The sequence below is a fragment of the Alternaria incomplexa genome (genome assembly GCF_024043165.1).
Source record: "Alternaria incomplexa strain BMP 0042 chromosome Unknown scaffold_8, whole genome shotgun sequence".
NCBI lineage: Eukaryota > Fungi > Ascomycota > Dothideomycetes > Pleosporales > Pleosporaceae > Alternaria > Alternaria incomplexa.
Window position 1 is genome coordinate 1,578,003 of NW_026249857.1, and position 12,416 is coordinate 1,590,418.

At 53.0% G+C, this 12,416-nt stretch overlaps 4 protein-coding genes across 4 annotated transcripts; 2 read left to right on the forward strand and 2 right to left on the reverse strand.

Moving 5' to 3' along the window:
- Window positions 1–844: 844 nt before the first annotated feature.
- On the forward strand, window positions 845–1,213 carry J4E90_006319 (uncharacterized protein; the record flags this gene model as incomplete). Its single annotated transcript, XM_051435866.1, has 2 exons — window positions 845–911; window positions 960–1,213. 2 exons carry the CDS (start codon window positions 845–847, stop codon window positions 1,211–1,213), a joined length of 321 nt encoding a protein of 106 aa, XP_051290724.1.
- Window positions 1,214–2,408: 1,195 nt separating this feature from the next.
- On the forward strand, window positions 2,409–3,918 carry J4E90_006320 (uncharacterized protein; the record flags this gene model as incomplete). Its single annotated transcript, XM_051435867.1, has 2 exons — window positions 2,409–2,476; window positions 2,535–3,918. The coding sequence occupies 2 exons, from the start codon at window positions 2,409–2,411 to the stop codon at window positions 3,916–3,918; spliced, it is 1,452 nt and encodes a 483-aa protein (XP_051290725.1).
- Window positions 3,919–8,459: 4,541 nt separating this feature from the next.
- Window positions 8,460–9,111, reverse strand: J4E90_006321 (uncharacterized protein; the record flags this gene model as incomplete). The annotated part of the gene is made up of 2 exons (XM_051435868.1): window positions 8,460–8,765; window positions 8,839–9,111. The coding sequence occupies 2 exons, from the start codon at window positions 9,109–9,111 to the stop codon at window positions 8,460–8,462; spliced, it is 579 nt and encodes a 192-aa protein (XP_051290726.1).
- Window positions 9,112–11,289: 2,178 nt separating this feature from the next.
- Window positions 11,290–12,259, reverse strand: J4E90_006322 (uncharacterized protein; the record flags this gene model as incomplete). Its single annotated transcript, XM_051435869.1, has 3 exons — window positions 11,290–11,798; window positions 11,846–12,052; window positions 12,100–12,259. 3 exons carry the CDS (start codon window positions 12,257–12,259, stop codon window positions 11,290–11,292), a joined length of 876 nt encoding a protein of 291 aa, XP_051290727.1.
- Between the last annotated feature and the right edge of the window lie 157 nt (window positions 12,260–12,416).

The following is a 12,416-nucleotide window of genomic DNA, read 5'->3' on the forward strand; positions in this document are numbered from 1 at the left end:
CTATTTACGCTGTGTAATTACTAAATCAATACCCATCTTACAGCTCATGCGCGCGCCCTTATGGAGAAAGCCATCCCCAAGGCACCGTCTTCGACGTTGTTCACGCTATTCCTACTACTACTCCAAATGATTCGACGTTGCTGAAGAGTATGTCGCGCGACATCCACCTGATCATCTGGTAATCGCAGGGAGAACGTCCCAGTTGTAAGGTTCTTGATCCTATCAAAGACTGCGCTACTGCTGCGGTCGGATTAAACGATTTGTTGACAGCGCTGCAAATGCGCTTGTCACATCGCGTCAGTAAGTCACTTTACCAATGAGTTCAAGATCCGAAAAAACAACTTACACTTTCCTTCAACAGTTGCGAAGACTCAAGCGTAGAAAACCGTGCCGGTCATGATGGAGCGAGAGACGGCGGAGTCGGAGTAACGTCTGGGACTCTGATAACATTGGCCTGTTGGTAGCATTGGCTGTACCAGTACGATGATCTTCGCATCAGGCGTTCCAGAGTGGGGAGATTGAAGTTATCAGGACTGAGATGGGTCATTGTCGTCGTAGACTACTGGGAGCTACGAATTGGGCTTTGCGATTAGTCCACAAGGTCTCCGCGGTACATAGCAGCATACGATACATATTATCCAAGTTGTCCTCATCACAAGCCGGAGTAAGTCTGAGTAAATTTCACTTTTGCAAATGCGGATTGCCCTCAACGGAAAGTGAAGGTGAAGGTGAGATCGAAAATTTTCGTCTCCGCGCACAAAGGATTTCTAACGCAGCTTTGAACTTTTGCCTTCTGCTTCCCACTATCTCCACCCACATCTCGAGAACCTATCCGACGACGACGATGGCCTCCATCTACGACAAGCTGGCTCAAGCCAAGTACGAAGAGAAGCTTAAGGCTACCATCCTCGGTGAGTTGATTGGTTCATTATGCTACTTCACGTCTGACATATCAACAGCCCTTGCGAAAAGCGTCTACGGCCAGAATGAACCCGCGGACGTAACGTTTGACGTTACGACTGGCTTCGAGTTTGACTCTGACTCTGACGAGAAGACCGACATGGTCGCCTGGGTCATCTACTACCCCCAGACAGATGACGAAAAACTAGACTGGGAGGCTCTCCTACAATCGAAGCGATGCTCGAGCATAGAGGATACCTACCAGTCGCTCATTCAAGCCCTACGCGTCAAGATGGCTGATTTGATGGGTTAGTTATTTCGTTCGAAAACGAGATTTGATGTAAGAATACGACTTACTGACTATATGCAGCGGTTAGAGACTCGCCTTTTATGGGATTGGCGGATGATTTGTGCACCGACTGGTCAGATTACGGAGGCCGCTGCCACAAGTTGCTACATCGCTTACGAGGACTCACCAAGAGTGCGCCTTCCTATGAGGGTGCACTGCAGGTGAACTGATGAGCATAGCAGGGAAGGCGGGAAATAGCCCATGTCACCCAGTGCGACATCGGTTCCATACCAACACTGCTTGAGCTACTAGATAGCATTCAAGCCCATAGAATGAAGCAATGATCTTCAACTCTTCAAGATGTCGCTCGCGTGAACGTCTTATCGTAACAACATATTCCCAATCCCAGCTTTCCACACTGTTGCCGTCCTCAGTATTCTCAATCCACCTTATACAAAGAAAGATTTACTAAGGTCTGCAGCCTACATTCAGATGAAAATATACAAAGTAGATGATCTGACGTTAATGTAGGCTCTAGAGTGTTCAATTTTCCTCTTGAATAACGCGAAGGCATCACAAAGAAATACTGGGTCGAAGACGCGGCTTTCGTGGCGCGCTTTGGTACACCCACTGTGGCGAAGTCCGCAAGAGCCGCGAATACGAGAAGAGAGAGAATACGAGAAAGAGAGGTAACACGAAAAACGAAAGTCGAGCAAATCTTAACGAGGTATAAAGATGTCGATACCGTACGCATTTCAAGTCATCTCATCAAACCATTGTTCGTTCCTTCCGTCGATTCATCTTCAAAATGTTGCGATACCTCACCCTCGCATCACCCGCTCTCGCAAGCGCAGCAGCAACACCACCATTCTGTCGCACAACCCCCTCCGACGCATCATGGCCCACACCCCCAGAATGGTCATCTCTCAACGACACAATCAGCGGATCCCTAATCCGCACCGTCCCCGTCGCGTCATCATGCTGGCCCTCCACCAACAACACCTTCACCTCCCCTCTCTCCTGCCAAGAAGTCAATGACAACTGGTCGAACGGGACCTGGCATTCGCAACAGCCAGAGTCCATCGACTACCAGCTCTATGCGAATAACTCTTGTTTGCCAGATGAAGTGGGGAGTTGGTCGGAGAAACAGGGTTGTACGATTGGGGGGTTGCCGCAGTATATTGTTAATGCGACGGAGGAGGTTGACGTGGCGACTGCGATGAAGTGGGCTGCGGATCGTAATGTGAGGATTGTGGTTAAGGGGACGGGTCATGATCTCAACGGCCGGTGAGTCCTCAGTTCTCAAAGATGACTTAGGGATGGAAAGCTGACATTACCTCCATAGATCAAGCGGCGCCTTCTCCCTCTCAATCTGGACGCGCAACTTCCGCCACCTAACTCGCGACACAGCCTGGCATGTCGCCAACAGCTCTTCCCCACCCGAAGACGTCTTCATCGTCGGTAGCGGCCAGCAATGGGGTCACGTCCTCTCCTTCGCGACAAGTCAAGGCCGGGTTGTGACGACAGGCCAAGACCCCAGTGTCGGTTTAGGCGGATATATCCAAGGCGGTGGTCATGGCCCATTGGCTTCCACCTACGGTCTGGCATCGAGCCAAGTTCTACAGATGACAGTCGTGACTACCACGGGACATGTGCTTGTCGCCAACGAAGTCCAGAACCAGGATCTCTTCTGGGCACTGCGTGGCGGTGGTGCAGGACAATATGGCGTCGTCACTGAATACGTGATCAAGCACTACCCAGCTCCCCGTAACGTCGTCATGGCGAGTGTTCAGATCAAGCCGAAAGGTAGCTCGGACGCCAGTATGGAAGCGTCGTGGTCGGCAGTAGCCAGTTGGCTCAGTGCGCTACCTGATCTCATGGACGCCGGTCTCGCAGGCGCTGCAACGGTGGCAGTGGGGAGTACGGCACCAAAGTTCTTCCCTGATATCGATGTTTCGAGCGGTGCATTCACTGGTATCGGTCTCAACCAAGTCTTCTGGGCGTTCAACACCACGCCCGCGGCTGTCGAAGCGCTCGTCCAACCCATCTTGACAAACCTCCTCCTTCAGTCCAACACCAATACAAGCACCACCGGCAACGACAGCTCTCTCGTCTCAACTTCAATGTCGACATCAACTCACAGCAACTACCCCTCCTTCTTCACCACCATATCCGGCGACAACGTCGCCGGCGGCGAATCCCTCACCTCATCCCGTCTCCTCGGCCGCGCCGAACTCACCCACACTCCCCACTCCCAAATCATCTCCTACCTGAAAACCGCCATGGCAAGTCAAAACACCACAGACCCAGGAAACTACGCCACCATCGGCCTCTCAGGCGGTCCCGGCGTGCACTCCACGCCCTCCAAACACTGGGGCGCCTTACACACCAGCTGGCGCACCGCGTATCTACATTTCATCGCCACGGGCGCTATGGTTGATTCGCGTGCCGCGGGGAGTGCGAAGCGTGCGTTGAGCATTGGTTCTGAATGGCACAAGGCTGTTAAGGAGCCCATGTGGGAGGAGTGGGCGCCGGGGTCGGGGGCGTATATGAACGAGGCGAATCCGTATGTTGAGGGTTTCCAGAAGGTGTTTTACGGGGATGGGTATGAGAGGTTAGTGGAGGTGAAGAGGAAGTACGATCCGAGTGGGAGTTTGTTTGTGTTGGCGGGGGTGGGGACACAGGGGTGGGAGTATGATCTTGATAGTGGGAGGTTGTGTAGGGTTTAGAAAGCGGTGGTTGGTGGGGTTGTGGAGTGTTGTGAAGTTGGTAGATTGTATGCGCTCTAGATGCGATGTCGAATATGTAGTGCACGCTGGTTCCTTCATGGCCAGTGACAATATAGCACGTCCATGTGGCACCGTTGATGGTTTCCGGCTTTCACGTCTTGTGTTACGCGTCTGAAGGAAGATGGTGGGTCATGGTTGACATTACAGTGGGGCATATCCCTACAAGGCGGTCTGTGACAGGAGGTCAGCTATCGTGGGAAGAAGCAACACGGTTTGGTGGAGGCGCGGTTCTCAGAGAGATACATAATTTCGTGAAATGTGACTAAATTAATCGTGTCAATTGGGTACTGCAGATAGCTCATCATGCTACGACCCCATTTTCCCTTCTGCCGCTCCCATCCTAGTATGAGCCAGTTTGATATGGCGCCCGGCGTCCTTTTTTAGCCCGTAAGGGAGTCTCGTGTATCGAGCTCGTGTGTCGTACGTGATTCGTTTACTGGCCGACCTTCTTGGTCTCCTCCTGCAGCTCCTTGATTTGCTGCTTGGTGTCCTTGCCAGTCTCGGAACGATCCGCCTTGACCTATACTCTCCGTTAGCCAATGCCCTCATAACGATGTTCTTCCGTCTTCCTGATAGGGTAGATCCAACTTACAGCGCTCTCGCTGTCACTGGCAAGCTGCTCCTCCCAGTGTTGCTTGCCGTCCTTCTTCTTGTTGAGCTGTTCCTGCTTCTTTTTCTCGACCTCCTCGGCGCGGTTCTCGGAGTCTGTTCGCTCATGTCAGCTCAATGCCTTCTCTCAGTGTAATATTGGCACGCGTTCAATGCTGCGATTGCTGGCGCTAGGCCGAGGTTGGCGGTGCGGACGTACGGAGAGCCGACTCCTTGCCAGCGGTGCGGGCTATTGACTGCGAGAAAGCGGCACGCTGGGCAAAGGCAAAGGGAGCGCGACGGGTCGCGAAGGCACGGATAGCGGACATGGCTGGTTTCGGGGGTGTTTATGTGGAGGGAAGTTTGCGGGGTTTCGGCGGTATAGCTCGGGGCTTCTGGCTTTGGGTATGTTTCGGTGTGTTCGTGTAGCTTGACAGGAGGAAGGAAGGTCAATTGAGTCGATGGAGTATCTCAGTGGTATTGAAAAGAGCTTGCAAACTTGGCAGATGGACGCTTCAGAAGGAAAGGTTGGTATGCTGGAGAAAACACACGTTCCTCGGTTAGTGGACGTGACTAGCTCCAGCACACGACGTCATACTTTCCCCGGCCGGCAATCACCATTACGAACATTGGCCGATTCCTGTCAGCCACTCGACGGAGCCTCATTAGTCATGCCTTTGCGACAACTAACTCAGGTCTAGATCTGCAGAGGCTCTTGTGGATATGCAGGCCGCCCAATTCCAGCATAACGTACCAGTAGCCATTTGAAACTTGTGGTGTCAGCTGCTCAGATGCCACCTGGCACAAAACAAAGCATCGGTTACGCATCAGCTCCTGCTCTTGGCCATCGCGTCGCTGACCCCAGTTTCTGCCCGTTCGTCTTGTCACTCGTGCCTGGGTATGCCAACGCGACGATGGAGATGCACAGACCAAGACACGCGAAATCAATGGACCCACTTACACGTCGCAATTGCCATGATAGACGTCGACTTCGATTGCGGTGTCGAACCCCAGGCCTAGCGAGTTGCTGTGGTCGACCGCAGTGTTAGAAAGACGGATAGCAACTCCTTGCCACTCGACGAAAAGCGCGTGAAACCTCACCGGAGTTGCTCAGACGAACGTCGTGTCCATGCCCCAAAGCATGACAAACATCGCAACGAGTAGCGAACCCAGCTGGTTATTCGCGTTGGTCAGAAAGCGATAAGCCACGACAGGAGAACAGGATGGGGACGCCCACAGGCAGACTGAAATCTGCGGTTGGCCAGGGTAATCCAATTTGGTTTGTCATGTGAGAACCATATCCGAGGATGCGGATGATGGAGATCGTTTGACCGATACGAACTTTTGCGATGTGGCTAGGAAATAGAAGACCTGAACTGAGCAACGGTTCATTGAGAAGATAAAGACAACAAACCATAGGCATACAGCTGGAAAGTACACATGTATGTGACGAACATAATTTCTTCGAGGAGTGACGTCTTTACAGTCAACGCTGAGCTCTTGGAACCCTTCTTCTTGTTCTTTACATCTTGCGATGAATTCTCATCTTCATTGCTGCTGCTGGGGGTTTTGCGGCGCTGTGTAAGAGGAGGTGTGTTTGTGGCTGTCGCTGATGATCGCGTAGACAGTGAGTGCGGCGACAGTGCACTGTCATGCCTGACCTTCGGAAAGTTCGTGAGAGCGGTACCCACACTACAAGTCGGGCTTCCCCGGGAAGCTACGCAGGCTGATTCTTTCATGTTACGATGCAAAGACGGATGCCCGGCGACGCGATCTTTCACGCCCATATAAGTGTAGCTGCCATGTGTAGCACAAGTCTATTCCAGTTCAACGGCAGGTGTACGCTTGAATCGGCTGCAGCACACCATCTCTGTACTTGAGTAAGTGAGTATTGCGACTTCCCCTCAAGAAACCGTCCCAAGGGCGAAAAGATGCTTTTACTGTCTTGTTCAACACTAGCAGGACATTACATCCCGAGTTTGCAGACAGACACTAGACAATACACTGTATCTACGACAGCATGTAACAATTGTCTTAACGATTTACATACTAGCGCGAGACTCTCTCCGATATCTGCTACAGCATTACCCAGCTGGTACGCTAACAAGACATCGTGAACCACGTCTAATGCGATTCGTCCAAAGGATCAGCAAATGTGTATATACTTCATGGCCACGATAACCAAATGCAGATTTATCACGTCTCCTCACCTTTCTCAATAGTCACCTGTGTCTCACACCAAATCCTCTTCTTTGCCACACATTTCCGTACTACCAAACTTCCCTTCCTCGTTCCCTAGCCCCCATCAACAGAAAAACAAACAAACAACCAATACACCCAATCCCCTCCTTACCACACCACTACCCCATTCCCGTCGTGCCATCCAACCACGTGCCGCAAACGATTCCAGGGCAACGGTGCACTACCATTTAACACCGAGTCTAGAATACGCACATCACACCAGCTAGCCCTCGCAGCCGCTCCTCGTGACCACTTCCTCAGGGACCTTTATCTAAACTTTACCCATCCGTCCCAAGTATATCCCTCACCTATCCCCAAACTAACCTACCAACCTATCAACTCACGCCACCCAAGGAGAGACTACAGGGCTACGAATCGGCATAGCTTCCCCCCTTGAAACTAGCCTGCATCCAGTGATCTTAGTCAGACTAGCATCGAGTCGGAAGTCCGGGGGGAGAAGAGCCTAGCCTGGTACCTGAATGGACGCTGGAAAGCTGGACGCTGAGCTGAGCAGAGCTGACGGGGTCCGGCCGCGGCGTGGTGTTGGCGTGCGGGGTCAAGATAAACGATCTTATCTCAAGTTTGTCCAGCTCGGTACCATGCGAAAATGCTCGGTACCATACTAATAGCGATTTCGAAAACGTTGCTTTTCAAGTCAAACTTCACACTGAGCAATAGTGGATAATGATGATTTGAACAAAGATTGCGTAGATTCCATTCCTAGGATATGTCACTGCCCCCGAAGACTCCAAAGAGCATCGAGGCGTGTAGATATAAGGTAAGAGAGAGAGAACAAAGCTCTCATCTCATCCAAGGAGAGAGAGAGATATCGCATAAAAGCGAAAAAAAGGAAAAAGACGACATCCAAGAAAGAAAGATCAATCGCAAACCACACACAACCCACGCCTACTCCTTGGGGGTGTTGTTGTCGTCGTATAAATCCTCGTACAGTTGGAAAAGCAGAAACAAGACAAAAAGATGAGAAGAGAGAGCAACACCGACGGAAAAGCGAATTCCAGCGCCCAATGACTGCGTAGAATCATCCCAGTGTCGTCCGTACAACAAACAACTACTACCAAACAAAGAGTAGTGTTTGTGACAATGCGAAGAGGAACCCAAAAGATAACACCCCGATTGATGACTCCCACAACATGTACGCTCAGACACCGTCGCTTTCGCAAGATAGGCGCCCAACAAATGGTATATACCGACCGCTTAAAACCCGAGAGAGAGAGAAGCCAACCGCACATAGGAAATCTACCCTTTGTAATGGCAAACGTCGACGAGACGCAGCCGGGCAACAAAGATACAGAAACACCGTTCTGTAACCAACAAGTTTTTCCAATAGGAATAGCCAGAAATGCGAGACCCAGAAACACCGTTATGTGCAAACCGCCGTTAATGCGTTAGCGCTTGTAAAGCAAGGACCAATGCGCTCTATCCGGAAATGATGTGTTTTTCGCTATAATTGCAACGCCGTTGCCCCGTTCAAGTGGTATACCCAAGATGTCGAAGAAGATATCGTGATTTATACAGGGAGAGCCGGTGGATATCGAGAAGAAGAGGATTAGATCCAGGTAGCCACTAGCCTAGCAACACAGACGCCGCAATGTTGACCGAATAAAGACGCTCGGCCGCGTGCCTACAAGACTTTACCAGCGTCGCGACATGAACTGTTGCTGCATCTGTCGGTTAGGGGAGACAGAGGGAGGTGGGCTGGCAACAGCGCGTGTCGAGGGGTCGACGATGGGGATGGCATTGCGTGTGCGCTGGGCTAGCGGCTGGTGCAGCTTGGTTTGCGAGTTGTTCTGTTGGAATCCGACGGGGGTGTACGGGTTGGGAGCCGAGGACAGGACAAACGAGGGGGTGGGCTGCAGCTGGTGCTGGAGCGGCGACTGTTCGGGCGAGCCGCTCGATAGCGACGAGCGGTCTGAGCCGGACGAGTGGATAGATTGCAACTGTTCATCGAGTGTCAGCGCCGGTTCAGGCGGAGTCGACGACATGGGCGGGTGGCAAATAATGGCGACTTACATCATCCTCGGTGAGCAGGTGGAAGGGGCAGAACATCTCGTCGTCCTCGATGTCGAATGAGCGGGCGGCCTCGAAGTCGCGCTTGTATGCGATGAGGGTGGGGGGCTCGACGTTGAACTCCTTGGGGGTGCGGACTTGGCGGAACTGCTTGTTGTGCTGCTGGGCCGAGATCCGGGGCGCCCTCCGCGATCGGCCGCCGTGATGGTTGTGGGTGTGGGCGTTGAGGTGCTGGGGGTGGTGCTGCTGGGCACCGTAGTTGAAGAATTGCGACATGTTGGCGGTGGTGGTTTGTGGTGGTTGTGGTTGGGATGACTGTTGGGCGGGGAGGGGTTGTGTTGTAAGCCAGGCAGCGCGACCACAACAAAGACGAAACAAAGGGGTATAGCTCGGAAAGCGGCGGGTAGCGGTGGTGCAAGATGCAGCTGCGGTGTGCGAGATGGATGCGGGTGGTTTTAGTTATTAACTACGGGTATTGCGATGCGAGGCTGAGAAGATGTGGTGAAAGATGCGGTGCAGAAGTGCGAGGAGCAGGAGGAGCGAAAGGGCTGGAGATGAACAGGCTGGGTCAAACGAGATGTGTGGTGTCCGAGTGCCTCGATTTTAGTGCGAGGCCCGCCTGATTGGCTCGCAGCCCTGCTAGTTCGCCACTCCAGCGCCCCCTTGGACTCGAAGCGCTCTAGCGCCGCAGGGATTGGCCGTTAGCGCCCTGTGCACGCTTCTGCGCTGCGAGGTCAGAGACGCCGCCAGGTGTGCGCAGACGGATCGCCTCCCGGGCCAGCGCCTTCATCCCTCCTGCCTCGAGCATCGAGGCAGCTTGGTTCAATAGTCGGCCACGCCTATCGCGCACTCCTAGTCCACCTAATCGATAGACTTCAGATAAACTCAGATGAGGATGCGCGCAAAAGTAAATCCTGGGCGACGGCGCATCGTCAAACAGCCCTTATGCGACACATGACGCTAGGAGCTGCCAGCCCAGCGAGGCTGTGAGCTGGCTGGCAAGTCACCACCCACCGTCTTCTGCGCCCTGACCGCTTCTTCCGTACCTCTACCACCGTCGCCAGGGGAATGCAGGCTGCCCATCCGAGCCACTGCCACCACCGCCTGTCCCCTCGAGGCCGCCCTCCAGAAGCCTCCGGGACTTGCACTTGCGATGCGGCCGCCCTTGCCGACGACTGAACGCTAACGCACCTGTGCCTGCGACGGCCAGCAGCAGCTTGACACCGTGGCGGCGTGGTTGAGCCCATGCCAGGATTCGCTCGTGGCCGCCGAGTCCCTGCCGACGGCGCCTGCCAATCCCTACCATTACGACGCACTGCCCATGTTCTGGAATGCCAGCTCAAGCACCCGCCTGCCCACGGGAATCTGTTGAGACCACGACCACCTGCTGACCAGCGCGACATCATGCGAACATCTGCCTCTGGGCCACGCCGTTGCACCTCCGATGCCAGTGTCTAAACGCCGACGGCCATGCGAGACGTTTTCCACCCGTCAGTGTTTCCGAACACGCCCGGGCTTCATCTCGTGTGACGTCCCGACGGCTGGGATGCCGCGCCCTGACCAATGGGACGCCGCCACTAGCTGAGACCAAAATAGCGCAATGTCTTCGTTCTGCCCGGCCCGGACGCTCGACGGCCAGTCCAGTGATCGACGGCCTTAGGCAGGCTGTCGTCACTCCATCTTCGTGTGATGTCGTCGTGTTATGGGTACTCCATGACGGGCATCGCGACCTCTCCATCGGACCCTGACCTGACCATCGTGAAGTGCCGTGACGTCCATCACTCGCAAACATTTCTGCGACGGGCCAAGCTTTCTCGCATGAAGAACCACTTCAGCTCGAAACACGCTCATTTGATCGTCTCTCTACCCTGTGAAATGCGCAACTCGACGCGAGTGTATTAATTTATATGAAAGCAGGCGAAGTGCATGTATTGGATGCATAAGTGATGTCGATGAAAGATCGTACTGTGAGGCTGCTTACTGCTTAAAGTGCTGACCACCCCGATAAGCTCGCCGACAGGGTGGCCGCAGCTCGTGGTGGCACAGCGCAGTGATACCTGGGGAAGCCCTATGCTGCGGCGGGTGGCGCATGGCCGCTGTGATTGACAAGCAATGCATGTCCGCGAAGCCGTTTCGTCTGGCACCAGGTCTTCGGAAACACAACGGTTGAATGTTTGCGTACTCGAGAAAGAGCTAAACGCGTCACCTGTTACGTTGGACGTAGAGCTGCATAGCATATGTGAGTAAGTAAACCAAAGTCTTCATTAATGTTAGAAGAATTAAACATGTCAAGCCTATCCTGCGGAAAGCTACAAAGAAAAAATAGACTTGCTCGCATGTGTTGAACTTGTTGGATGTACGGGATTCATACAGTGCTCATAATACCGTCGAGCTGCCAATACTCAAACCCCACTCGTCAATCTCCAAAGATACCCCTTCGAGCCAAGCCAAAATCTACTTGTCCAAACCCCTTGCCTTGACAAACTTCGCAATCTGGTCTTTGCACGTCTTATCAGTATACGTTTCCCAGACTTCATACAGCGATATCAGCTCCTGCGTACACTCAACAACAGCCTCGATATCCACACTGCTCTCCGCAAGCCAGTCGACGAGTTTCTGTATTCTCGCCTGCATGCCTTGTCCACCGCGTGCATTGCCCAGCGTCTGGAGGGCGTTGTTCATCCCAGCTGCGTTGACTTGCGAGCCGATTGGCTTCAGGACGACTGCCAAGAACATCGCTGTGATGGCAATGACATGTGGTGCGTGAAGCAGCGGGAGATCTGTGAGGTAGTGATCGTTGATGATGGACCATGCCAGAGCGTTCTCTTCTTGCGTCAGTTGGAACTGGGTCTGCAGTTCCGCAAGGCTGCGGTATGGGTGGTGGAGAATTAGTTGCGAGTTCATCTCGGAGATGAGCGTGAATTCGCACTCGCCAATCTTAGAGACGTCGTTGAAGGATGTGTCTGGAACCTGTTAGGATTGTTTGGTTGATGTGCATGTGATGACTTACCCCAGCAATGCCGTGCTTCTGCCAGTACCATTCTGATGTGCTGCGGGCATTCCTCCATCTTACACGCTAGGTACAACGCTGTTGCCAGCACGAGCGCTGGATTTGTCCTTCGAATTTCTACCTTGGCGTAGAAGCGTCGGACGTATACTTGAGCAGTAGCCAGAGCTTGCTGTCGAATCCCCAATGGTCTTGCCATTTTTGACAATTCTAAAATATGTCAGCATAAACCCGAATTACCAGGTCACGTTACTGACGATGCGAAAAGTAAATGCTGAGATGCCGCCGATCTGGCAAGGGGTATAGGTTGACCAGGTTCCTCTCTGCATCTTCCATTCTCTTTCGTTCAAGTGCCAGCTCTTGCTTTGTGAAAGTCCAGAACTTTCGCTGGGTTGACTCCCAGTAACTAGAAGACATGATGGGCGAGTGCGATGCGATGAATTAACGTGGAGATGGAATGATCGATCCGTTCAAGCCACTGCAGTATATATTCGCATGCTCTTCGAGTGATTTAATGGCCTTCTCAGATGTCGCCTCAATACCAGATGCGATTTCGTCAGGCTGAATACAGTTT